Source organism: Chanodichthys erythropterus, chromosome 4 (assembly GCF_024489055.1).
Source record: "Chanodichthys erythropterus isolate Z2021 chromosome 4, ASM2448905v1, whole genome shotgun sequence".
NCBI classification, from domain to species: domain Eukaryota; kingdom Metazoa; phylum Chordata; class Actinopteri; order Cypriniformes; family Xenocyprididae; genus Chanodichthys; species Chanodichthys erythropterus.
The window spans coordinates 21,020,473-21,047,639 of NC_090224.1; the positions used below are offsets into that span (position 1 = coordinate 21,020,473).

The 27,167-nt window shown below is 31.5% G+C and overlaps 1 protein-coding gene across 2 annotated transcripts in view; it reads left to right on the top strand.

Moving 5' to 3' along the window:
* Positions 1 to 26,674, top strand: part of gphnb (gephyrin b) — a 103,669-nt gene extending 76,995 nt beyond the window's left edge. The window contains exons 10-25 of one of the 2 annotated variants that reach the window (XM_067383309.1): positions 1,731 to 1,805; positions 6,587 to 6,649; positions 11,400 to 11,442; positions 11,853 to 11,990; positions 16,262 to 16,354; positions 17,033 to 17,088; positions 17,188 to 17,307; positions 18,657 to 18,715; positions 18,801 to 18,954; positions 19,357 to 19,478; positions 20,946 to 21,033; positions 21,520 to 21,593; positions 23,044 to 23,108; positions 23,229 to 23,332; positions 23,536 to 23,632; positions 26,541 to 26,674. In XM_067383309.1, the coding sequence (XP_067239410.1) occupies positions 1,731 to 1,805; positions 6,587 to 6,649; positions 11,400 to 11,442; positions 11,853 to 11,990; positions 16,262 to 16,354; positions 17,033 to 17,088; positions 17,188 to 17,307; positions 18,657 to 18,715; positions 18,801 to 18,954; positions 19,357 to 19,478; positions 20,946 to 21,033; positions 21,520 to 21,593; positions 23,044 to 23,108; positions 23,229 to 23,332; positions 23,536 to 23,632; positions 26,541 to 26,674 (1,485 nt within the window). The remainder of the gene's footprint in view (positions 1 to 1,730; positions 1,806 to 6,586; positions 6,650 to 11,399; positions 11,443 to 11,852; positions 11,991 to 16,261; positions 16,355 to 17,032; positions 17,089 to 17,187; positions 17,308 to 18,656; positions 18,716 to 18,800; positions 18,955 to 19,356; positions 19,479 to 20,945; positions 21,034 to 21,519; positions 21,594 to 23,043; positions 23,109 to 23,228; positions 23,333 to 23,535; positions 23,633 to 26,540) is intronic. The other variant, XM_067383310.1, reaches the window with a different exon arrangement.
* The last annotated feature ends 493 nt before the right edge of the window (positions 26,675 to 27,167 follow it).

Consider the following 27,167-nt stretch of genomic DNA (forward strand, 5'->3'; position numbering starts at 1 on the left):
TTTTTATGACAAATGTGAATGTTTGTCTTGGAGATTTTTTTGTTGTTTTAAGTGTTTTTGACTTATTGGTTTATCCATCATATTTTCTTTAAATATTTTTTTATGCATTTTTAATGTTATTTTTTCTTCATCCATGAAACGCTTAAATGAATGTATGGCCGTATTGTTACTAGTGACAGAAGCCAATTAATTTATAATAATTTAGGATGATAGTTGGCCATTTTGAGATTATCATAAATAAAGCAAAGGTTAATCTACAGCAATTTGAAGTAGGCTACATTGCATTTGCTAACACTAAATTATATTATTTATATATCGACAATAAATCAGCCTAGATTTCCGCTATCAGCCAATGAAAAACCTGTATCAGTCAACAACTAGTCGTTACCGCCATAAAACACACTACTGTTACTCTAATAGTGCAGTTTTTCATTTCTCTCAGCTATATTTTAGACATATTTTCTTTACTTTTTTCGCTCTGCTTGATCTAAAGAGTTTTTAAAATATGTTTTATCCAATGATTCATTCATATGCTGTAAATTAGAAGCTTATATAGTATACTGTACAGCTTATATATTATATACTATATTGAGATGTTTTATTTAATATTTAGTTATTTAGTAATCAGTAAATTATAAATTTTTATCAAAGTTTTATTAGTGTGACAGCTATTAAAATGTTTCAACTGGTGTTGTTTTTCCAGTAACAAATTGTTTTTTTTGTTTTGTTTTTTGTTTAAAAAAAAATGAATGGCAAAAACACTTTTTTTCGTTCAATTTTATTGCGGATATCATAAAAAAAAAAATAGAAGTAGCATCTGTTAAAATAGTTTAAAGTTTGTCTAAATTTTAGTAAACTACACTCAATTTACTGTGTTTATCCAATTGATTTGCCCAATGTATTTGAATTTACAAAATAAAAAATGTTATCTCAACTTTAGGGAGTAAGTAAAACTAAAAAAAAAGTCCATGCAAAAAAAAAAAAAAGAGAGAAACAAAATATAATGAGTTGAGATTTTTAAGCTATTTTTATACATTTTTATAAATTTGTATTAGCGTGACAGTAGTTTAGCTATTTTAAATGTTGTCAACAAACAATTTTTTTTTTTTTTTATTAAAAATAATTTTAAATTATTGTTTTAAAGAGAGATAAACGTTGTTCATTTTCTATACATTTATAATGATATTGCTCTCTTTTATAGCTTCAACGCAGTTAGTTTACTGACTAATTTTAGTTAGTTCCTCGTAATGTAGTTACTACTCAAACAGGCAGCATAGGTTCAATCTGAACAGCTTGTATCTTGACAATCTACAGTTTCAAAGTTGCTTTTGAGAAGCTTGATGTGAGTGTCGTTCACCATGGAAGTGATTTCTCCTTCTCCACGATTTCTTTTCTGTTGGTTTGTTCCTATTTATCACTCACAATTTACAGCAGTTGGTTTTAACGGGAGTGAGTTTTTATTTTGTTCAGCTGGTCATATTGCACATCATTGCAGTGTTTTTATCACTGTGCGTCTTGTTGGAGAGAACTAGTGTATCTGTGAGTGTGTTCGTGTCAGTGTTTGTGGCAGAGCATGCTCATAAATGTGTTTGATAGAATGCGGATTGATTCTGTATATGTGCCTGTTGGATATGGAGAGGTTTGTGTGTGTGTGTGTGTGCGTGTGTGTGTGGGAAAGATAGGGGTGTGTTTGTGTTTAGGGTGAGTGACTATCCTGTGGCTTCCTCCAGGCGTCACGGCGAGAGTTCAGAGCACACCTGGATGAGGTCATCACACTCAAGTCAAGGTACTCTACCTTGGACCAGGTAAAGAGCTCATCTTTAATCATAGCTTGCCGGCAGAATGCGAAACGAATTTAGCCTGTAAAGCGTTCGCTGAAAAATACACTGTAAAAATACTTAAGTTATAAATACAACAAAGATTATTTGAGTATGTTTTACTATTTCAGTCAAAATGTTATGTTTAATTCAATGTGTTTCTTTGCCATTGTTTGTGAAATTTACTAGCAGTTTCTCATCATAAAAATAGTTTCAAAATAAATCCTACACCAGTTGTACATAAATCAGCTATGATTCACCATTTCTTACTAATACCACAACACAGTTTTCAATCGCTTAAAATATTTAGCCATATCAGTCGACTGCTAGAAGCCTATATTTTGCTATTATTTAGTACTCAGTTATCAGAATATAAAATTAAATTAATATATAATATTTTTTATACATTTTGTTAGCTATTCAAAACATTTTTCTATAACAAAAACTTGAAAGAAAAACACTTTTTGTCAGATTGAATTGTGGATATCATTAAAAAATATATATATAAAATATATAATATAATATATATCTATAGTTGCTGTCAAATCGATTAATCGTGATTAATCGAATATAACAAAAGTTTGTGTACATAATGTGTATATATGATCATATTTATATATATTATATGTGTGTGACATACATATACACACACAAACGCACACACACATATATATATAAACTTTTATGTTAGATTCGATTAATCACGATTAATCAATTTTTTACAGCATAAACAATGCTAAACCACCAAACAGTTAAAAAGTACATCATAGGTTAGCAAAATTTCTTTGAGCATATTTACATACTATTGTTTAGCATCATAACTACAGTCTCCTCCAAAATACTATAGTTACTACAGTTAATCTGTAACTTGTTATTAGCAACTAATCATTTACAAATAGAAAAATGAAGCAAGTGCAATGCAACACATTTTTTTTGCGACATGTAATTTGTCTGTCCATTACACTCTAAAATGTAAGTAAAACAAATATTCTAACATTCTACATTTCTTTGTAATTATTTGTAAAATTTGCTTCCAGTTTCTGAGTTAAATTGTTTCAGAGTAAATCCTACACCAAAGTTTTGCACTGAAACGCTCATTCACCTCCATTCGTTCTCTTTTTGTTTTACTCATTTGTGACATTGTTTGTGTCGAGATTATAACAGTGTGTTTGCAGACGTGTGTATGTGTGTTGGAGAGACTTCAATGAATATGTTTATGTGTGTGTGTGTGTGTGTGTGTGCATGTGTGTGTAGCATTGTATTAGTCAGACTTGTTGTGTAATTCCCTCAAAACAGTACTGAGAATATTACAGCAGAAAGATAATGTTAATCTACACTAAAAATGGCAACCAGTGTGTGTTTATACACATCAATAACATCTCTCAATGCTAGTAGAAAACATCCCTGTTCTGCTTTGCAAAACTCACAAGTTGTGTTCCAAAATCAAGTGAGTTGCCTACATAGACAGCAGCCTTGTAAGGCAGAATGCTTAATGAAATAGAACTGGAAGTGACTGATTTGGGACACTACATAGGAAATGCATGAATATCAATTCGAATTAGAGCTGCACGATTAATAGATCGAAATGATTCAGCTCTGTCTATTTAAAGGGTTAGTTCACCCAAAAATGAAAATAATGTCATTAATTACTCACCTTCATGGCGTTCCACACCCGTAAGACCACAAATTAAGATATTTTTGATGAAATTCGATGGCTCTGTGAGGCCTCTACAGACAGCAATGCCACAGAACTTCTCAAGATCCAGAAAGGTACTCAAAACATATCAATCAGTTCATGTGAGTTCAGTCGTTCAATCGTAATATTATAAAGTGACGAGAAAACCTTTTGTGCACCAAAAAAAACAAAATAACGACAATATCTAGTGATGCCTGATTTCAAAACTCTGCTTTGAATTGTTCGTCTTTGCGGTTTCAAAGTGTGTGCAACATGTTTTTGCTGTTCTTGTTGCATTAACACAGCTTTAACCAGCAGATGTCCTCAGCATGCTGTGGTTTGACTGAATAGCTAGTGTAATCGATCTAATCTAACAGTGAATTTAGCCGACAAAGTCAATATAGTGGAATAAAAGCAACATCTAGTCTTTTTCACTGCAACTTCAAAGGAAGCAAGACAATGTTGTGCTATTAACTTCTCTGCAATGTCATCTGCCATTTTAAACACGCGAGCCCTTAAATTAGAAGGGATTCTGATTGGTTGTCAGTGTTTTATCATTCAAAAATCATTCTGAAAGTGATCCCAACAATATTTCTCTATATCGCTATCATTATAGCTGAGTTGTGAACTCTGCTATTCTTCTATATTTAGAACTATAACTATATCTTTATTGTTATCTTTATAGTTATCATTCTTGGTGTAAACAAGCCTTTACCCTTTCTCTGTGTTACAATAACTCAAATTATCCCACAAGTACTGGGATAAAATTTATAGTTCAAATATAAATGTCTACGGTAGTGATCAAAATAAGAGTAAATCACCTTTTGAAAGTAACTTGATGCTTCAAATAAACATCGTTACACCAGTAGGTGGCGACAAGTCACTGTCAAAAAATGTATTTGTCATTGAATCATTCATTCAAGAGATTCGTTCAAAAACGCTGATTCATCAGGAATGAAACAAGTGAAGTCATTGAATCATTCACTCAATCCTGTAAATATATTTAAATAGCAGCAATTAACATTTTGTCAGAACCTCTAATAAATTTGATGATTTTGTTAATTTGTCATTTCAGAATCATGGGAAAATTGTGAACTCTGTTTAACAAAAAAAAAAAAAAAAAAAGATTCTCAATGTATCCAGAATCGTGCAGCTCTAATATCATTAGCGTTTAAATGGCATAGTTTAAGTCTGTTTTGGAATGTGCACGTGACTGTGTGTGTGTGTGTGTGTGTGTGTGTGTGTGTGTGTGTGTGTGTGTGTGTGTGTGTGTGTGTGTGTGTGTGTGTGTGTGTGTGTGTGTGTGTGTGTGTGTGTGTGTGTGTGTGTGTGTGTGTGTGTGAATTAAAGCACATGCTTGTGAGTAAATGTGCTTCAGGAGTGTGTTGAGTTCAGCTTCACAGTTAAAGTTACTGCAGATTGTCAAAATGACAAGAGCTCGTGTCCTGTTTCGACCCTGTCAGTGTCTCATTTAGGTGTCAGTACAGGCTCCATCATATGGTTTGGTCTTCTAACTGACATCAGTAGTATCACTAAAACCATCACTAATACTCACTATCACACACACACACTCCAGTTTTATTACATATACTCTTAAAAATAAAGCTTCCAAAAGGGGGTTTTCACAGCAGTGCCGTTGAAGAACCATTTTTGGTTCCTCAAAGAACCTTTCAGTGAAACGAACATTTTAGTAATCTGAAGAACCTTTTTATCATTCTAAAGAACCTTTTATGGAATGGAAAAGTTCTGTGGATGTTAAAGGTTCTTCATGGAACCATTGATTCCAAAAAAGAACTTTCATTTTTAAGATTGTTATTAACAGAAATTAAGGATTTGTCATGTATTTTTGTGAATACCTGTATTCACTCCACTCCACTCCATCCACCAACACAAGTGTCAAGCATAATTAATTCCTAGATTAAAGTCATGAAATTAATTATTAAGAATAAGGCCGTGGGGAAAATTCCAAAACGCTTTCTTTTTTCTATCATTCGATAATACAAAAACAACATGAGCTGAAAGATACCATGTGTAATGTCTTTACATATCAGGTCAATGCTTTTATTAATTAGCCCACATCTAAGATATTTAGTGAGGGAACTCTAGCAAATTCTGAGTGAAAATGGTTTCTACTACAAAATTATTTTGAGTGCATCCTAATTTTCTTTTTCTTTTTTTTTTCATTTAATATTTACACTCAGAAATACATTGCAATAATTAAAATGGGTGTTGCATGACATTTCATGTTGACTTTAAACTGGTTATAAAGTTCCTTAAAGCTTTACTTTAAGGTGTCTGTGTGTTACTAGTTCTTTAACATAATGTTATTCTTGGCAATTTAAATGTATATGAAACATTCACTAACATCCTCTAGTTCAGGGGTTTTCAAACTGGGATCCGGGGCCTCAAGGGAGTCTAAAATAAATGAATGAATAAAGAATTTATTAAAAAGGAAAATTCGTTTGACATTGTTTTTGAACATGATTATGTGTGTGTACACAACCACCTTATTATGGTAAAAATCCATCCACTCCGTTCGTTATTTTCCCAATAATTTAGAAACAGTGTCTCAAAATGAGCCGCTCAGGAATCCTTTTTATTATGACGTCACATAATAAAATATTAGCTATTAGCTTAGCTCCTCCCCTGAGCGAGCCGTACACAATCTGCCATGTTTATCTCCTCACCAGAGCATTTAACAGCAGCATTCAAGTCAGAAATATATTCTTATTAAAGCTACTAAAGTTGAGCAGTGAGTGATTTTCTGTTTTTCTTTGTTTGATTCACATTAACAGCATAGAGGAGCAGCTACTGTACATTCATTAATTTTTCAGTGTAAAAATTGGGTGTTCATAAAAGATAGATCCCTTTTAAATTTTAGGATAGAGTCCCTCACACTATGTGTGTGATCATATTTACGGGTCCATGGCATCTAAATGATTGAAAACCCCTGCTCTAGTTCTTCTGACACCTGAAAGTTAAATGTGACTTCTGTCTGTCTCTGTATCTTGAGTTTCCTGCCGCTCTCAGTTTTCAGTTGGATTGTTTCTTCTGTTGCTTGTAACTGATGGACTGATGACTTTATCTCCGTAAGCTCCAGTGTAGGTTGGAGGTGCTCAAAGACGATCGCCGTGGCCATAGGACCTTCAGTTCTCGAGTAACTATCCCAGAACCATCAGCCCTTCACATGAAACGCTCTCTCTTTGACTTCTTTTCCTTCTTTTCTTTTGCTTGCCACTTTTTTGTCTTATTTTTCTTTTCTTTTTGTATACACTGTATGTTAAATATATGATACATGCCTTCATTAAGTACATTAGATAACATTAACATTAGCAAGCCATGAACGATACTTCTACAGCACGTTAATTTCTCCACTTACTAATACATTTTTCAAATTAAAAGTTGTATCTGTTGACATTAATGCAAACAATGAGCAATTGTATTTTTATAAACTAATATTAAAGGGATAGTTCATCCAAAAACTGAAAATTACCCCATGATTTACTCACCCTCAAGCCATCCAAGGTGTATATGACTATCGTCTTTCTGACATACACAATCTGAGATATATTTAAAAATATCCCGGCTCTTCCAAGCTTTATAATGGCAGTGAATGGGGGGCCTGATTTTGAAGCCAAAAGCAGTGCACCCATCCATCAGAAAAGTTATCCACACAACTCCAAGGGGTTTATAAATGTATGCTCTTCTTTCTTTTATGGACCACAAAATGAGGTCCATGAAAAAAGGAGGTCCTGCTTGTCCATATAATGACAGTGAATAGCAAACAACATCAAGGTTTAAAAAAACAAATAAAAATAAGCATGCAAAAGCATCACAGAAAGTTCCCATGTGACACATGCCGTATATTCCAAGTTTTCTGGACATACATGATAGGGTTTAGTGAAAAACAAACTGAAATTTCATTTAAAAAAATTCCTGGCTTCCTTTGGCCATTGGTCTTCTGTGCATTTCATTAAATATTCATTAAGTTTTGGTTTGTTTTTCACCAAACCCTACCCCAAAACACTTGAAATATACAACACATGTTACATAGGATGATTATGTGAAACATTTGCATCTTTTTTGCCGGTCACTATTCACTGCCATTATATGGACAAACACGAATGAGACATTTTAAAAAGAATTCTCCTTTAGTGTACCATAAAAGAAAGTGATGACTTAATTTGCATTTTAGGGTGAACTATCCTTTAACAGAGGTTATTAAACGCTCATAGTTCATGCATTAACTACGGAAGAGGATTAGGGCCAAGCAATAATAAAAAAATAAAACCTTCTCGAGATTGAAGTTAAATTTCGAGAAAAAAGTCGAGATAAAATGTTAAGAATAAACTCATTAAATTACGAGTTTATTGTCAACATTTTATCTCGACTTTTTTCTAGAAATTTAATGTCATTTTTCTCATAATTTAACGACTTTTTTCTCGTAATTTAATGAGTTTTTTCTTGTAATTTAATGTTTATTCTCAACATTTTATCTCGACTTTTTTCTAGAAATTTAATGTCATTTTTCTCATAATTTAACGACTTTTTTCTCGTAATTTAATGAGTTTATTCTCAACATTTTATTTCGACTTTTTTCTCGAAATTTAATGTCATTTTTCTCATAATTTAACGACTTTTTTCTCGTAATTTAATGAGTTTATTCTCAACATTTTATTTCGACTTTTTTCTCGAAATTTAACGAGTTTTTTCTCGTATTTAATGTTTATTCTCAACATTTTATTTCGACTTTTTTCTCGAAATTTAATGGCATTTTTCTCATAATTTAACGACTTTTTTCTCGTAATTTAATGAGTTTATTCTCAACATTTTATTTTGACTTTTTTCTCGAAATTTAACAAGTTTTTTCTTGAAATTTAATGACATTTTTCTCATAATTTAACGACTTTATACTCGTAATTTAACGACTTTTTTCTCGTAATTTAATGAGTTTATTCTCAACATTTTATCTTGACTTTTTTCTCGAAATTTAACGAGTTTTTTCTCGTAATTCAATGAGTTTATTGTCAACATTTTATCTCGACTTTTTTCTAGAAATTTAATGTCATTTTTCTCATAATTTAACGACTTTTTTCTCGTAATTTAATGAGTTTTTTCTTGTAATTTAATGTTTATTCTCAACATTTTATCTCGACTTTTTTCTAGAAATTTAATGTCATTTTTCTCATAATTTAACGACTTTTTTCTCGTAATTTAATGAGTTTATTCTCAACATTTTATTTCGACTTTTTTCTCGAAATTTAATGTCATTTTTCTCATAATTTAACGACTTTTTTCTCGTAATTTAATGAGTTTATTCTCAACATTTTATCTTGACTTTTTTCTCGAAATTTAACGAGTTTTTTCTCGTAATTCAATGAGTTTATTGTCAACATTTTATCTCGACTTTTTTCTAGAAATTTAATGTCATTTTTCTCATAATTTAACGACTTTTTTCTCGTAATTTAATGAGTTTTTTCTTGTAATTTAATGTTTATTCTCAACATTTTATCTCGACTTTTTTCTAGAAATTTAATGTCATTTTTCTCATAATTTAACGACTTTTTTCTCGTAATTTAATGAGTTTATTCTCAACATTTTATTTCGACTTTTTTCTCGAAATTTAATGTCATTTTTCTCATAATTTAACGACTTTTTTCTCGTAATTTAATGAGTTTATTCTCAACATTTTATTTCGACTTTTTTCTCGAAATTTAACGAGTTTTTTCTCGTAATTTAATGTTTATTCTCAACATTTTATTTCGACTTTTTTCTCGAAATTTAATGGCATTTTTCTCATAATTTAACGACTTTTTTCTCGTAATTTAATGAGTTTATTCTCAACATTTTATCTTGACTTTTTTCTCGAAATTTAACGAGTTTTTTCTCGAAATTTAACACCTTTAATCTCGAGATGGTTTCATTTTTTATTATTGCTTGGCCCTAATCCTATTCCGTATTATAATGTGAGATTCAACTCGCTAAATTTTGAAACAAAAGTCATAATACAATGTTGAGAATAAAATCATTGCATTTCGATAATAAAGTTGTTGTGTAATTTTAAGAAAAAAAAGTTTAAATAAAATGTTGACAATAAACTTGAGAATAAAATTTCTTGAAACAACTTTATTCTCAAAATTGCGACTACTTTATTTGCGATATTTGCTGATTTTATTCATGACATTGTATTTCGACTTTTTTTCTTGAAATGTAACCAGTTTAATCTTGCATTATAATGATTTATTTTATTTTTTTTTTATTACTTGGCCCTAATCCTCTTCCGTAATCAACTGCTGTTAACAAATGAGACCTTATCGTAAAGTTTTAGCCTGAAAAGAGCCTATTACTGAACCTGTATAATGCACAGCCACAAACAAACAAGTCAGATTACTGGAACCCCTGAACATTTCCATTTGTTTGTTCACTTTTTTTGTTCAGAAGCTTTTGTGTTTTGCTGACATCATCATCTTGTTTGATTTATTACTCCCTTGCTGCTCGCTGCGTTTTGCTCTTTCAGCTGTTCTGTGCGTCTCTCTCTCATGTTTCATGAGCTGTGTGGCGTTCTGGGTCTTATGCTCTCGTAATTGTCTTTCTCTCCTCTGGTTCTTCAGTCGTTCTTCACTAGACGGTGTCTGCTTCTCCTCGGGCAGCAGTAGTTCTTCTATCACTCCTTCATCCTCTCTCTTTCTCACTGTAGAGCACTAGACAGTCTATTAGATCTGCCCAGCACTGATTATAGGGTGCTTTTCACAAGTACAGTCATCATAAACGCCAGGAACGACCACTCCAGCTCAGAAGGGTCGTGCAACATGTTGAGGTTACAGAGAGGATGACATTTTTAAAAGAGAAGAAAGTGTGAATGAAAAGAGAAAGGAAATGGGTTCTATTTAGAACTCCAGGGTTCTTGACTCAATTCTAAAGAACCATTTATGTCAAAAAGGTTCTATGTAAGGAGAAATGATTGCATAATACTTTCATGTTCAATGAGTAATTTCCTTTTTTTTTTTTTTTTTTTTTTTCTAGTGATAAAGTATGTTTCTGAGCTGCTTAATTCATAAAATGTAATTAAAACTAAAAGTTAATTAATCCAAAATGAACCTTTTCTTCTAAGAGTGGCAGATTTACAGATTTTTATCATGGGAATAGGGAAGATTCTGTCTTTTTAAAATCAGATGAAGTTTGATGTTATTATGTCTCTGATCTCTAATATCTCTTGTCTGAATCTCACTACCGTTCAAAAGTTTGGGGTCAGTAAGTTTTTTTTTTTTTTCGTTTGAAAGAAATTGTTTTATTCAGCGAGGATGCATTAAATTGATCAAAACGGACAGTAAAGATTTTATAATGTTACAATAATAATTTTATTGTAAATAAATGCTGTTCTTTTTAACTTTCTATTCATTAAATCACGAGTGTTTGGAATTCTATTCATAATCCTGTGTTTCCACAAAAACTGAAATGTTTCTTGAGCAGCAAATCATCATATTAGAATTATTTCTGAAGGACACTGAAGACTGGAGTAATGATGCTGAAAATTCAGCTTTGAATCACAGAAATAAATTACATTTTACTATATATTCAAATAGCAAACAATTATTTTAAATCATAATAATATTTCACAATTTTTACTGTATTTTTGATCAAATAAATGCAGCCTTGTTGAGCAGAAGAGACACATCTTCCTGACCCCAAACATTTGAACGGTGATGTAGCTCTCTCTGTTTCTCCTCATTACATCCCAGAATTCTCAGCTCCATGTTTGTCTTCGAGTTTCATAATGACAGCAGCATGACATCGCTTACTGTTTTCTGGGGTTTTTATAGCAAACATCTCATAAAAGCTCCATGAAAACACAAAGAATTGAAATATTCACTTTTTTCTGTTTTTCTCTCCTCCTTTTCTTTCTTCAGGTGCAGTCACGATGCAGCAGCAAAGAAAATATCTTACGAGCAAGTAGGTTTAAAATTTGTAAAATGACTTTTTCCTTGTGTTTCTTCTGCATGTGATTGTGAAATATTCAGTATCACTGTGTGCTTTTCCAGTCTCTGTCTATGACTCTTGTCAATTTTTGAGTGAAAACTGTCTCTACGCCATTTTTTTTTCAGTGCACATTATGAAACAGTATGCAATAATAATATCATATTTATTAAAAGTACAGGCTATTTGCATTTAGATTAGATTAGATTAAAAGATAGATTAATTACACACTCTGTAAAGAAACATTCATTCAGTGTTTTCTGTGTGTTATTTATTATAATTTATGCATCAATACAGCCTCTTTATCGGGATATGTCAACAGACACTGAAAGTTGAGCATTACTTGTGTATATACGATGTGTTTAGGATTGCGTGTGTGTTTGTAGGTCATAGTGCGGTGGATATCACCAAAGTGGCTCGGAGACACCGTATGTCTCCATTCCCTCTCACCTCTATGGATAAAGCCTTCATCACTGTGCTGGAGATGACCGCAGTTCTGGGCACTGAGATCATTAACTACAGAGGTACACACACACACACACACACACACACACACACGTGTTTTGGGTTGTTGCGATGGATTTATGTCTTTCTCCTTCTTGCATTTAACAAAAAATAAACACCACTATCTGATACCATCACTGCACCAAGGTGCACCAAAGTATCTTTTGTGATTCTAATCAGTTTTTCTCTGATCAACTTTTTAGTGATTTGGCCGCTGAAAGTGAATCTTAGTATGTGACATGTAGATCATATCAGTGTGTGTTAATCAGCTGTGATATGATCACACTAACATTCGTTCAAGTGCTATTCAAGTGTGATAAGATGCAAAAAGAACTTAAATCTGTACTGGCACGCTGTCTGTCTGTGTGACACACACATGACTCGTGCACAGAAAGCCTCTTCAGACAACATTAAAAGCTGCTTCAGACTCACAAAATTATGCCAAAATCATCGTAAGCACTGTTAAATAAAGCCTTAAATGACCGTAAAGTGTTTTGAGGACACCGGATGTGGGGCAGATCCACGTCATGTGCGTCAGGTCTTAAAGTGACAGCAGCCTAAAAAACCTGCTGCAGTCTGTCATTAATGTTAATCAAAGAACAGCAGACAAAGAGAAAACTTTTGTAGCTTTAATTAGGGCTGTACAGAAGAGGATTAGAGCCAAGCAATAATAAAAAAATAAAGCCATCTCGAGATTAAAGTTGTTAAATTTTGAAAAAAAACTCGTTAAATTTTGAGAAAAAAATCTAGATAAAATGTTGAAAATAAAGTCATTAAATTACGAGAAAAAAGTCATTAAATAACGAGAAAAAAGTTGTTAAATTACGAGAACAAATTTGTTAAATTATGAGAAAAATGTCGTTAAATTTTGAGAAAAAATCGAGATAAAATGTTGAGAATAAACTTGTTAAATTACGAGAAAAAAGTTGTTAAATTACAAGAACAAGTTTGTTAAATTATGAGAAAAATGTTGTTAAATTTTGAGAAAAAATCTAGATAAAATGTTGAGAATAAAGTCATTAAATTTAAAGAAAAAAAATCAACATAAAATGTTGAGAATAAACTCGTTAAATTACAAGAAAAAAGTCATTAAATTACGAGAAAAAAGTTGTTAAATTATGAGAACAAATTCGTTACATTACGAGAAAAATTTTGTTAAATTTTGAGAAAAAAGTCTAGATAAAATGTTGAAAATAAAGTCATTAAATTATGAGAAAATAGTCATTAAATTACGAGAAAAAAGTTGTTAAATTACGAGAACAAATTTGTTAAATTATGAGAAAAATGTCGTTAAATTTTGAGAAAAAATCAAGATAAAATGTTGAGAAAATAGTCATTAAATTACGAGAAAAAAGTTGTTAAATTACGAGAACAAATTTGTTAAATTATGAGAAAAATGTTGTTAAATTTTGAGAAAAAATCAAGATAAAATGTTGAGAATAAACTTGTTAAATTACGAGAAAAAAGTTGTTAAATTACGAGAACAAATTTGTTAAATTATGAGAAAAATGTTGTTAAATTTTGAGAAAAAATCAAGATAAAATGTTGAGAATAAACTTGTTAAATTACGAGAAAAAAGTTGTTAAATTACGAGAACAAATTTGTTAAATTATGAGAAAAATGTTGTTACATTTTGAGAAAAAAATCGAGATAAAATGTTGAGAATAAAGTCATTAAATTTAAAGAAAAAAAATCAACATAAAATGTTGAGAATAAACTCGTTAAATTACAAGAAAAAAGTCATTAAATTACGAGAAAAAAGTTGTTAAATTATGAGAACAAATTCGTTAAATTATGAGAAAAATTTTGTTAAATTTTGAGAAAAAATCGAGTTAAAATGTTGAGAATAAACTTGTTAAATTACAAGAAAAAAGCCATTAAATTACGAGAAAAAAATCGTTATATTACGAGAACAGATTTGTTAAATTATGAGAAAAATTTTACATTTCGAGAAAAAAGTCGAGATAAAATGTTGAGAATAAACTCGTTAAATTACAAGAAAAAAACTCGTTAAATTTAGAGAGAAAAATCGACATAAAATGTTGGGAATAAAGTCATTAAATTAAACTGTTTTTCTCGTAATTTAAAGACTTAATTCTCAACATTTTATGTTGATTTTTTTTCTCGAAATTTAACGAGTTTTTTTCTCGAAATTGAACGAGTTTTTTTCTCGTAATTTAACAACTTTAATCTCGAGATGGTTTTATTTTTTTATTATTGCTTGGCCCTAATCCTCTCCCGTAGGGCTGGGCAATATGGCAAAAGAATAAAATCTTGATTTTTTTCAGAGTGATTGACTGATTCACGATTTCGATTGTGAATTTTTTTACTGTTTAACTAGTCAACTTAAGAACTTAACTACAATATGATTTAAGTAACATTCTCTTTATTAACAATCTGGTTTAAAAAAAGTTTCATTCCAAATTCACCACATCTGAAGTGATCAACATGGTGTAAATGTAAAACAATGCAAATGTTGTACAAACTTATCTTAAACACATCCTATATACTCAGAAATAATATAAAATAAGAAAATGCTAAATATTTCTTAACAAAAAAGTAATAGCAATGAATAACACCAATAATAGGCTATTATTAACAGCAAATGCTTTGTAAAAACAGAAAACAACAGCAGTTTTCAGCCTGTCACCATCATGCATATCAAACATACAGTAGTAGTTCTTTACAGGTTTTTGCATTCAATCGTGCTATTTGTCCTATTGTTTTTATGTTTGGCAGACATGTTTAGGTGTTGCACATCTTTTGCAGCATCTCATCCATGAAACAGTATTCTAAAAACACGCCGGTCAAGTAAAAAAAAAAAAAGCTCAACTCACGATTAATAACTTTGCCTTTTTTCTCATTCCACTGCCTGTCTCGGATCATTTTCTTCTCCTAATTCGGTTATCATTGCTGTATTGTCAACATGTTTAATTGTAACTCTTGCAAACATTTTTATTCAAAATTTCTTGAATTCGCAATTTCTTGATTTTTTTTTTAAAAATAATAAAATTGAGGCAAAACATTTAATTTGAATCAATCTAAATAATCGGAAATATCGCCCAGCCCTAGCTTTAATAAGGATTAATGTATATTTAATTTATAGTTTATGCAGTGAAGACTGTAAAATGTTTGATAACTTTAATCAATTTCTCTATATTTCCTACTTAAATATTTAAAAATACTGTCTTTATGTTGTTTCTACATCCATTTGGAGATTAAATGTTAAATTATTACAATATAAAAATATATTAACTTTAAAGTTATTAATTAATCACGATTAATTACAGAAAATGTGAGATTTAAGTATCTAATTTTTTAATCGATTGACAGCATTATATTATATTATATTATATTATATTATATTATATTATATTATATTATATTTATTATATTATATTATATTATATTGTATTATATTATATTATATTATATTATATTATATTATATTATATTATATTATATTATATTATATTATATTGTATTATATTATATTATATTATATTATATTATATTATATTGTATTATATTATATTATATTATATTATATTATATTATATTATATTATATTATATTATATTATATTATATTATATTATATTATATTATATTATATTATTATATTATATTATATTATATTATATTATATTATATTATATTATACAATGCCCTGAGATGGTTTGAGTTCAGTTCACTTCAAAAAGCATTTAGAGAGAGATCCTGTTAATTAAATCCTGTTAATTTCTTAATGGCAAGTCATTTTATAGGAAAATAAAATATACAGACTTTGGAAGTAAAAATGAACAGTCATCTTATCATTAACAGTGGAAAATCATAAACTGATATTCCCACAATTCCCTGCGTGGCACTTTACATGGTGGTATTTTGTTTAAACAATTATGGCTATCTGAAAAACTGATTGGTTAATTGCGGCATTCTACAATCAAATATTATGTTAGAATGACACTAAAATGTATAATTGACAGTTTTCCCTTGCAGGATACATGATTTTCCTGCATTGCGGTGCTAATTTAATTCTCTCTAATTTCTAGTTTCCATCTGGTCAATTAGTATCACAAGACTTCTGACAGTATAAATCTGGTGCATATTTAGTCTTTATGGGTGAATAAACAGAAATCAAGAGATGCCAGCATCTAAAATGCATTAAATTTGATTTGTTTATTTTAATGGGTAAATATTAGGTTGTCCCTTATGTATTCTTAAAAGGCCTGTTTTGCATGCATAATATTTGCAAGTTAACACACTTCTTGTTCTCCGTGTTGTTCTCGTAGACGGCATGGGTCGAGTTCTGGCTCAGGACGTTTATGCCAAAGACAACCTGCCTCCGTTCCCAGCCTCCGTTAAAGACGGCTATGCTGTAAGAGGTGAGAACCCACATGACCGGATGAGTGGATCGGTTAACCGGCGCTCTGACAGCTATAGTGCTCGCGTCGGGACGGCATATCGAAAGCATTGCTCACGTCTGTTAGAGAGCGACGCTCAAAATGTCTCTCAGGGGATGAATGTTAAATGCTTCATTCATTTCTAATGGACTTTGTGCTGGATGGGATTTTCCCTCTTAAAAATGTCATAACAAGAACTTATGCAGCGTAAACTTAAGCATTTGGGGATTTTGAATTAATTGGATATTTATGAGCTTATGAGAAGTTAGTGACAGTCAGTAAACATGTTTGTCTGTTGGGCGAAACTCGATGTGGGCCGCATTATGGCAGCTTTCTGGTGTGAGATTCTCCTGCTTTGTTGTTGTTGAGCTGTTAAAGCTCCGCCCTCTTCTGGAAAGGGGGTGGGAGCAGCAGCTCATTTGCATTTAAAGGGACACACACAAAAATGGCGTGTTTTTCCTCGCACCCAAATGGGGCAAATTTGACAAGCTATAATAAATGATCTGTGGGGGATTTTGAGCTGAAACTTCACAGACACATTCTGGAGACACCAGAGACTGATATTACATCTTGTGAAAGGAGCATTATAGGTCCACTTTTAGGTTGCATAAAGAAGCTTTTCTTCTAAGAGAGTACGGTGTTGTCTCTGTGTCCTGACAGCGGCTGATGGTCCTGGTGACAGATTTATTATCGGCGAGTCTCAGGCCGGAGAGCAGGTGAGAAAACGTCTCAAATGTAAGATACGATTTGAGAAATCCACCTTCAAATGTGAGGAAAGTTATCCATATGAACTGCTGTGACGCGTGTTTTTCCAGCCCACACACACCGTGATGCCGGGTCAGGTGATGCGGGTGACGACAGGCGCTCCTATTCCATGCGGAGCAGATGCCGTGGTTCAAGTAGAAGACACTGAACTCCTGAGAGAGTCTGAAGACGTGAGTTACAGCCTGTTGATTTTTTTATAAACCATGATCATCATTGAATCATTTTTATTTATTTATAGACATTACCTTTCAAAGTTTAGGAGCGGTAAGATTTTTTAATGTTTGAAAGAAGTCTCTTCTGCTCACCAAGGCTGCATTTATCTGATCAAAAATACAGTAAAAATTGTGAAATATTATTATGATTAAAAAGAACTGTTTTCTTTGTGAATATATTTTATTTTATCCAGTCTTCAGTGTCACATGATCCTTCAGAAATCATTCTAATATGATGATTTGCTGCTCAAGAAACATTTCTGATTATTATCAATGTTGAAAACAGTTGTGCTGCTTCATATTTTAGTGGCAACTGTGATATATTTTTTTAGAATTCTTTATAGAAATAGAAAGTTCAAATGAAGTATCATATTTATATTTATGTGAAATAGAATTTGTTACATTATAAATGTCTTTAGTGTCACTTTTGATCAATTTAATGCATCCTTGCTGAAAATAAGTATTAATTTCTTTAACAAAAAATCTTACTGAACAGAGTAAAATATATATTGTGATGGTTATTGTGGTAATTTAAGATTATGAATGTACTACTGTATTTTTATATAATATATATATATATATATATATATATATATATATATATATATATATATATATATATATATATATATATATATATATATATATACCAGTCAACATTTGAAGTGGATCACAATCTTTCATCAAAATTTTCCTAAAACCAAAATGCAATACCAGTCACAACTTTGTTTAACTTATTTGATCCACTTTAAATGTTGACTACTATATATATAATATGTATAAGTGCATTAAATATCTTTATATTTAAATATATTCTAATATTTATTTAGTTAGTTAGTTAGTTAGTTAGTTATTTTGTGTACACAATTTGCTGAAATTAAATACACTTAATTTCTACTCAAAATCTACCAAATTTTTTTGAAAAGTCAAAGGTAATTAATTCGCCTCTTCCGAGGTTATTATTATCACTGAAACAAAACAATAAAAAAAAACTTTTTTGTTACTAAATAAAAAAAATAAATAAAAAATTAATATAAGTCAAATAAAATAAAATAAAATAAAATAAAAAAATAAAAACATATTTCATTTCAGTTAGTGGCCATGGCAACATTTCACAAAAATTAATAAAGACTATATAGATAAATTTTTTAAACACAAAAACCTATAAAAATGACAAAAATCACAAATTTACTAAAATTTTAACTAAAATTAAAATAAAAATATTACAATAAAATCTAACTCTAACTATGAATAAAAACTATAATGATACTAAAATAACACTGTTTCAATCTAAATTCATTCGTCAGGGCACAGAAGAGCTGGAGGTGCGGATTCTGGTTCAAGCGCGTCCAGGTCAAGACATCAGGTGAGCAGCTGTGAGCGGATCTCAGTGTGTGTGTGTGTGTGTGTGTGTCTCACGTGTGTGTGAAAGAGTCTGTCGTGTTCTGCAGGCCCATCGGTCACGACATTAAGCGAGGCGAATGCGTGTTGGCCAAAGGCACTCACATGGGCCCGTCTGAAATCGGTCTGCTGGCCACGGTGGGCGTCACGGAGGTGGAAGTGCAGAAGTTTCCCGTCGTGGCTGTGATGTCTACAGGAAACGAGGTGAAATTACGGCACATGCTGTTTCTACCAGTCAGCAATGAGATCAAATGTGGACATTTATCAGATAAGAGCTGAGAGATAATATAGTTCACATTTTGTGACAATACATGCAATCAAGCAGTTGAGATTTGCTATATATATATATATATACATATAATCACTTTATATGTAAGTGAATACATTTAGACAGACTTATATATTGCTGTGCGATAATATAGTTACATTTTGTGACAAAAAAAAGTCAATCCGTTTTGTGGGATTGAATGTGTGCACGATAACGTCCACTATGGTTTCGGACACCACTACAAATGGTGTTTGTAAAACCCTATAAGGGTATAGAGGGCACCTTCAGACATAATTATCGTTCTTGGTGTGAAAAGGCCTTTATTGACTTCTTTTCAGCTGCTGAACCCAGAGGATGATTTACATCCCGGTAAGATCAGAGACTCAAATCGCTCTACGCTGCTGGCCACCATTCAGGAGCACGGATACCCGACCATCAACCTGGGCATCGTGGGAGACAAGTGAGCATCTTTTACAATACTATATGGAAATATAAATCATTAATAACCATTACCTTGGTGTCCTTCAGCCCTATATACTTTAACTGGATCGAAACTGAATAGAAAAACTCCAAAAAGTAGACTTGGATGTCAGTCCATATTTTATTTTATTTTATTTTATTTATTTTATTTTATTTTATTTTATTTTATTTTATTTTATTTTATTTTATTTTATTTTATTTTATTTTATTTTATTTTATTTATTTTTTATTTTTTATTTTATTTATTTTTATTATTTTATTGTTTTATTGTTTTATTTGTATTTTATTATTATATTATTATTTTATTTATTATTTTATTATTTTTATTGTTTTTTTTATTTTTTATCTTTTATTTTTTTATTTTATGTTTTTATTATTTATTTATTTTTATTTTATTTTTATTTTTTTTCATTTTTGTTTTTTTCATTTTTTTTTTTTAGAAAAGGATGGAGTAATGGAGTAACATAAATAATAATTAATAGAAATCAAAAAATGATTAGTAATATATTTTATTACTTACCACTTTAACATCCAAGTAGACTTGGATGCCAGTCCATATTTCATTTTATTTTATTTTATTTTATTTTATTTTATTTTATTTTATTTTATTTTATTTTATTTTATTTTATTTTATTTTATTTTATTTTATTTTATTTTATGTTTTTATTTTATGTTTTTAATTTATTTTATTTTTTTATTTTATGTTTTTATTATTTATTTATTTTTTTCATTTTTTTTTTTTTTTCATTTTGTTTTTTTTTAGAAAAGGATGGAGTAATGGAGTAACATAAATAATAATTAATTGAAATCAAAAAATGATTAGTAATATATTTTATTACTTACCACTTTAACATCCAAGTAGACTTGGATGCCAGTCCATATTTTATTTTATTTTATTTTATGTTTTTATTTTATTTTATGTTTTTATTTTATGTTTTTATTTATTTTTTATTTTTATTTTTTTTTTTTTCATTTTTTTTTTTTTTTTTTAGAAAAGATGGAATAATGAAGTAATATAAATAATAATTAATAGAAATTAATTGAAAAATAATTAGTAATATATTTTATTATTTTCCACTTTAACTGGATCGAAATTGAATACAAAAACTCCAAAAAGTAGACTTGGATGCCAGTCCATTTAATCAATTTTCTTTTCTTTTTTATTTTATTTTATTTTATTTCATTTTTTTTTTTTTTTTAAAAGTAATGCAGTAATAGAAATAATAATTAATCAAAATTAATCAAAAAATAAATAGTAATATAATTTATATTCAAAATTGAATAAAAAACTCCAAAATGTAGACTTGCATGCCAGTCCATTTATTTTATTTTATTTTATTTTATTTTTAGAAAAGTAATAGAATAATAGAATCATAGTACTATACGGAAATGTAAATCATTGTGCGCAGATTTTAGTAATGGTAAGTGTTACGTTGGTGTCCCACAGCCCTGATGACCTGTTGAATGCTCTGAATGAGGGAATCAGTCGTGCTGACGTCATCATCACCTCAGGGGGCGTGTCTATGGGGGAAAAGGTACATGACCTTTTATATATGATCTATTTCTGTTGGCAGCTTTGTAAAGACAAAATCAACAGCTAAATGGTGTTTTTCTAATATGTAGTTTGATGATGTTCCAAATGCAGTAATGTCCCTGTAAAAGGAAAAACTGCAATTTTAGGAAGATGCATGGAAAAGCTTAACACGTCCGAAGATGATGTGCAGACTTTGAGTTTGATTTAGTAATCACTGCTTTATACTGACATCTAGTGGCTGGATGGTAGTAAGACCCGCTGACCCCTTCAGATGAGATGTTTCTCACTGAGATTTTCACATCAAAGAGTTTTACACCTAAAGAAATGAGGTGCCTTGTACTTTACATAATTACAGATCTGTTTAAAATGATGTACACACATGAGATGAGATAATACTGTTTTTCTACAATCAGAAAACTTTGTCACACAGCACAGTTTTGCAATTTTACGGCATCATTAAGATGATTTTAAATGGATGTTTTCACAGGATTACCTGAAACAGGTACTTGATATCGATCTTCATGCTCAGATACATTTTGGACGTGTCTTCATGAAACCAGGGTGAGTCTTTGAAGAAACAGGTGACATCTGCGTAAAGATTGTGCAAGTGATGCAGATTCAGGGTGTTTTCACACTTAATTCCTCGTTAAACGAAACAAACACTTTCACTGGGTCAAAATCGAATAGAAAAACTCCTAAAAGTAGACTAGATGTCAGTCCATATATTTTATTTTATTTTTTAAATTGTAATTTATTTTATTTTATTAATTTTTTTATATTTTATTTATTTATTTTATTATTATTATTTTTTTACTTATTTTATATTTTTACTTTTTTTTAGGTCATAGAATAATAAAAAATAATAATAATTAAAAGAAATTAATCAAAAAATAAATAGTAAAAATAAATAGTAATATATTTTATTATTATCCACTTTAACTGGATCGAAATAGAATTTTTAAAAAACTTCAAAAGTAGATCTTTTTTACTTTTTATGTTATTTTATTAACTTTTTTTTTTAATTAATAGAATAATATTTTATTATGATCCACTGGATTGTAACTGGATCGTAATCGAATAGAAAAACTCCTAAAAGTAGACTTGAATGTCTATTTATTTTTATTTTATTTTATTTTTTTAATTGTAATTTATTTTATTATTTTATTTATTTATTTTATTATAGTAAAAATAAATAGTAATAGTTTTTTTTTATTATCCACTTTAACTGGATCGAAATTGAATTTAAAAAAAAACTTCAAAAAGTTGACTTTTTTAACTTTTTATTTTATTTTATCAACTTTTTTTTAGAAAATGTATAAAATAATAGAAATAATGATTAATAGAATTTAATCAAAAAATAAATAGTAATATATTTTATTACGATCCACTTTCACTGGATCGAAATCGAATAGAAAAACTTTTTTGGATGCCAGTCATTTTATTTTATTCACGCCATTTTATTTTATTTATTTTTTTTTTTTTTTAAATTAATTTAATTTATTTCATCATTTTATTTACTTTACAAAAGTATTAGAATAATATACATAGTAATTAATAAAAGTAATCAAAAAAATAAATAGTAATATATTTTGTAAATATGTTGCAACTTCTTGGATTGAGCATTTTTGCATAAAACACAGAAAGACCTTATTGAGTGTATATGTAGTTTACAATAGTTATACTAAAATAGGTGTGCCATTATGGTTACCTGTAATGAGCTTTTGAGCTTGCAAAAATGCTTGTTTGTTTGTTTTATTTGACTGAAAATAAAGTAAAATAGAGTGCTTTGAATTCACATTACACATTATAGGTGAACCCCATTTCACCACAGACTTAAAGCCAACTGTATTCAGAGCGTGTCTTAGTTCAGTTCGCTTTGCAGCATTTAAAGCGGATCACCTACAGCGTAAATCACGCAAACTGCTCTCAGTGTGAAAACACCCTGACATTGAGTGTCAAACAATGAGAATCGGTCCACGCGGATATTGAGCTCTGGTTTGTCTTCCGTTAGTCTCCCCACAACATTTGCCACTCTTGATATGGACGGGTCTCGAAAACTTATCTTTGCTCTGCCAGGTAGGGACGGTGAGAGAGTTTATTGGTGTATTTTTTCAAAACACATACTACACAGATTTCACTATTTTCTGTCTGTTATGTTTCCTCAATTTAATAAGCACCCTCTCTCGTGCTTCACAGGGAATCCCGTGTCAGCGGTCGTAACATGTAACCTCTTCGTCATTCCCGCCTTGAGGAAGATGCAGGGAATCTTAGACCCGCGGCCCACCATAATAAAAGCCAGGGTAAGACCAGCTTTGACTTTATGAGTAATAATAATTTACACACTGTAAAATAATCTACCAAATATAAGTGAAACTAGGGCTGTAAAATCATTAATCACGATTAATCCAATCTAACATAAAAGTTAATGTTTATATAATATATATCATTCAAATCTATTGTCAACCCTAATAAAAAAACCTAAAATTTGCTTGATTGTTTCCAGTTGTCATGTGACGTGAAGCTGGATCCGCGTCCTGAGTATCACCGCTGTATTTTGACATGGCACCATCAGGAACCTCTGCCATGGGCACAGAGCACAGGTAACAGATCATGACCAACACCTTTACTGACCTGCGTTATCTCCTTATATACTCTCTTAAGAGTGCCCTGATTGGCCAGCTGGCCCAGTGCGTTGTGATTGGCCAGACACCTCAAGCATGTCAGTAACGCCCCTTACCATAATCATGAGCTTCAGCTTCCAAGGCTTCTAAAGCAACTGTAAACACACAGTTAATAACGCTGGTTTTACCAGATCTTTGCACAGAAATAAAAGGTTCTTTTAAGAACTGTTCACTGAAAGGTTATTTGTGGAAACGGTGGTTTTATTATTGCATATCACTTATCACTGCAAAAAAACCTTGTGGAAGTTTTATTTTCAAGTTTAAAGGTGTTTTCACGCCTGGCTCATTTGGAGCATTTGTTTAGGAACCTGGTGTGTTTTCTCTCTTAGTTTGGTTCATTTAGTCATATATGAACATGCCAATCACGCTCGGATCCGCACCAAAACAATCGGTCCGAGACTTAAAGGTGCAGTATGTAATACTTTCTGTCCACTAGAGGTCGCTAGAGGCCTATTAAAAACAAAGGCGTAGCTTGATGACGGCAAGTTTGAAAGCAGAATCTTGGGACATGTGGTCTCCTTTTCCACTTCTCTGGTGGAAAAAAATCGGGATAGGACTCGGGAAGAAATCATGTTCATGGATGCGATTATTAACGTTACTGTAGTATGGAGCAGAGCAGGAGTGAGTGTTGTGGAGCTGAACGAGGAGCTGGAGCGATTGATCAACACACGCCTCACGAGCAGCGGGACTTTTATTATGACACAGTCGCCGGCGCCGCTTCCGCTTTTCTGGTCATGAGTATGAGGTAACGCAGCTCTGTTTATCATATTAGATACATTTGAGAGTGTTGAAAATGATGTTATAACGTTACTCTGTGCGTTCGCTCGGCGGCTGCTGTGAGACACTGTTACACACTGCAGTAAGATAGATCCATTTTACAATATCAGATTAAAGGTGATAGAGAGGATTTTTTAGTCGACTGAGAATCCAAAGACTTGTTACTGAGTTTTTGAAATGAGCGCATGCATAAGAACAACCCCCCTCCTTCACAGCTCATTTCAAAGGAACGCCTCCCAAAACTTGTGCACAAGTATAGGAACACGAGTGTTTACCACCGGCATTCGCTGTGTCGTGTTTTTTGGCTTCTTTATGTCGGACTCACCGCAGGTAACTCATAATCTGCAGTTGTTACTCCTGTCTCCTGACAAAAACATTGCATGCGGCGCCTGTAGAGTGTGGAAAGTTACTGGAGCGCGCAGCCGCACTCGTCTCTCACAAGGAACGTCACGGCAGTGATTGACAAGCCAGAGGGCCAACCGTTTGCGTGATGTTTTTAAGGCCCTACCTCGTGCTGTATATTAATATTATTCCTTTCAGTGCACCTAATAAATAGTCTTTTATCAGTTAGTAAAGACAGTTGCAAGTAATATTGCAAAAATGTATAAAACAAAACATCCTCTTTAGCACCTTTAAATGCTGGATGATTGTGTTGATAATGGCATGCAATTAATTTTAAACGTATTGTATGATGGAGAAAATGCTGTATTACTGTTACTAAAAATAAAGCTGCATCTGATTATGCTATGTTAGCTACTTCACAAAATAGTGTTTTTCTCTGAGGCATGGTAAAGCATGGTACTCGCAAAAAAATCTAATTTAAACAATAAGACTAAGCGTGTTGAGCTATATAACAATAATTAGTTTTCTGTCTATAAATATATCAAAACATGTAAATATTAAAGCGTCTTTGGTGTTTCAATGGTTTCTACAAAATAAAACCGAGGGTAAAGCGGGTATGACGTCATTGACAGGCGACTCCTCACACGTCCCGGAGCCTTGGTTAAAATTGCAATTTTCTCACGATTTACAAATAGTTGGAAACATATTGTAAGTACTCAAGTGAACAAAATATATAACCATGGCCTAGTGTTTTTTGGATATTTTACTGCAAAATACTTACATACCAATGACCACAACCAGCTCTTATGATTGGCTGAAATTCTGATCTCAGAACAGTGCCTGCCGCTGCCTCTACAGATGCACAGCTCACTTTTGCTCCACATTTCCACTTCTTTGGTCGATCATGGCGAGGCCTGTTCTGAGTCGAACCTGTCCTGTTAAACCGCTGTATGGTCTTGGCCACAGTGCTGCAGCTCAGTTTCAGGGTCTTGGCATCTTCTTATAGCCCACGCCATCTTTATGTAGAGCAACAACTCTTTTTTTCAGATCCTCAGGGGGTTCTTTGCCATGAGGTGCCATGTTGAACTTCCAGTGACCAGTATGAGAGAATGAGAGCGATAACACCAAATTTAACACACCTGCTCCCCATTCACACTTGAGACCTTGTAACACTAATGAGTCACATGACACCAGGGAGAGAAAATGGCTAATTGGGCCCAATTTGGACATTTTCACTTAGGGGTGTATTCACTTTTGTGGCCTGTGGTTTAGACATTAATGGCTGTGTGTTGAGTTATTTTGAGGGGACAGCAAATTTACACTGTTAAACAAGATGTACACTCACTACTTTACACTGTAGCAAAGTGTTATTGTGAGATACTGTATATCATTTAGAGTGGTAATCAAGACTACAATCGTATAAGTGTTTGCGTGTGTCACGACAGCTACAGATAAAGCCAAAATAAGCTCGTGGAGCAAACTCGTCAATCCATGCTGATGGATGACGCAGAGGAAACTCTGACCAATAAGATGACAGCTTTACTCACATGTGACTTGCATAAACACATACACTTTGAAATGCTGCCTTGTGAAAGCGAACAGAACCAAGAAGAAAATGCAACATTGTAACAAATAAAGTCCCTGTTTCGGAACGAAGCAAACGATCTACAGGTCTGAAAACACTTTTCTTCCTTTCATCTTTGTCCAGGGAACCAGGTTAGCAGCAGACTCATGAGCATGCGCAGCGCTAACGGACTCCTGATGCTTCCTCCCAAAACCGAGCAATACGTGGAGCTGCACAAGGGCGAGGTGGTGGACGTCATGGTCATTGGCCGTCTATGATGGCGTCAGAGGGCAGAAGGACGGAGAGTGACGGGTGGTTCACGGTGCATGTTCACATATCATTGACTGTAATATGCAACGGCACAGCTAGTTTTTATTGATTTGGATAACGCTGAAGTATAGTCAACATCTTGATCACAAAACTAGATACATATGAGAAAAAAAAAATCTATTATTTCAAAGAAAGAAAAAATATAACTTTTAAATTATAAAATCTAATTATAAAAAGAGATTTATTCTGTATTATTATTATTGCATTTTTCTTGTCATTATTATTAATTATTATTATTATTATTATTATTATATTAAGGCAACTTTATTCTTTTCATTGCAGTTGCTTTGTGTGTTCAATGCTAGATCTTATAGCTGTAGCATTTTAATAGAAAACTGTAGGTGCCTGCCCGGAGAAAAAAAAGAGAATATTATTTCCCCGTTTTAACGTAAAAATAAGACTGCTTTTGTTTTTTCGGACATGGGGAAGAACGCAACAACT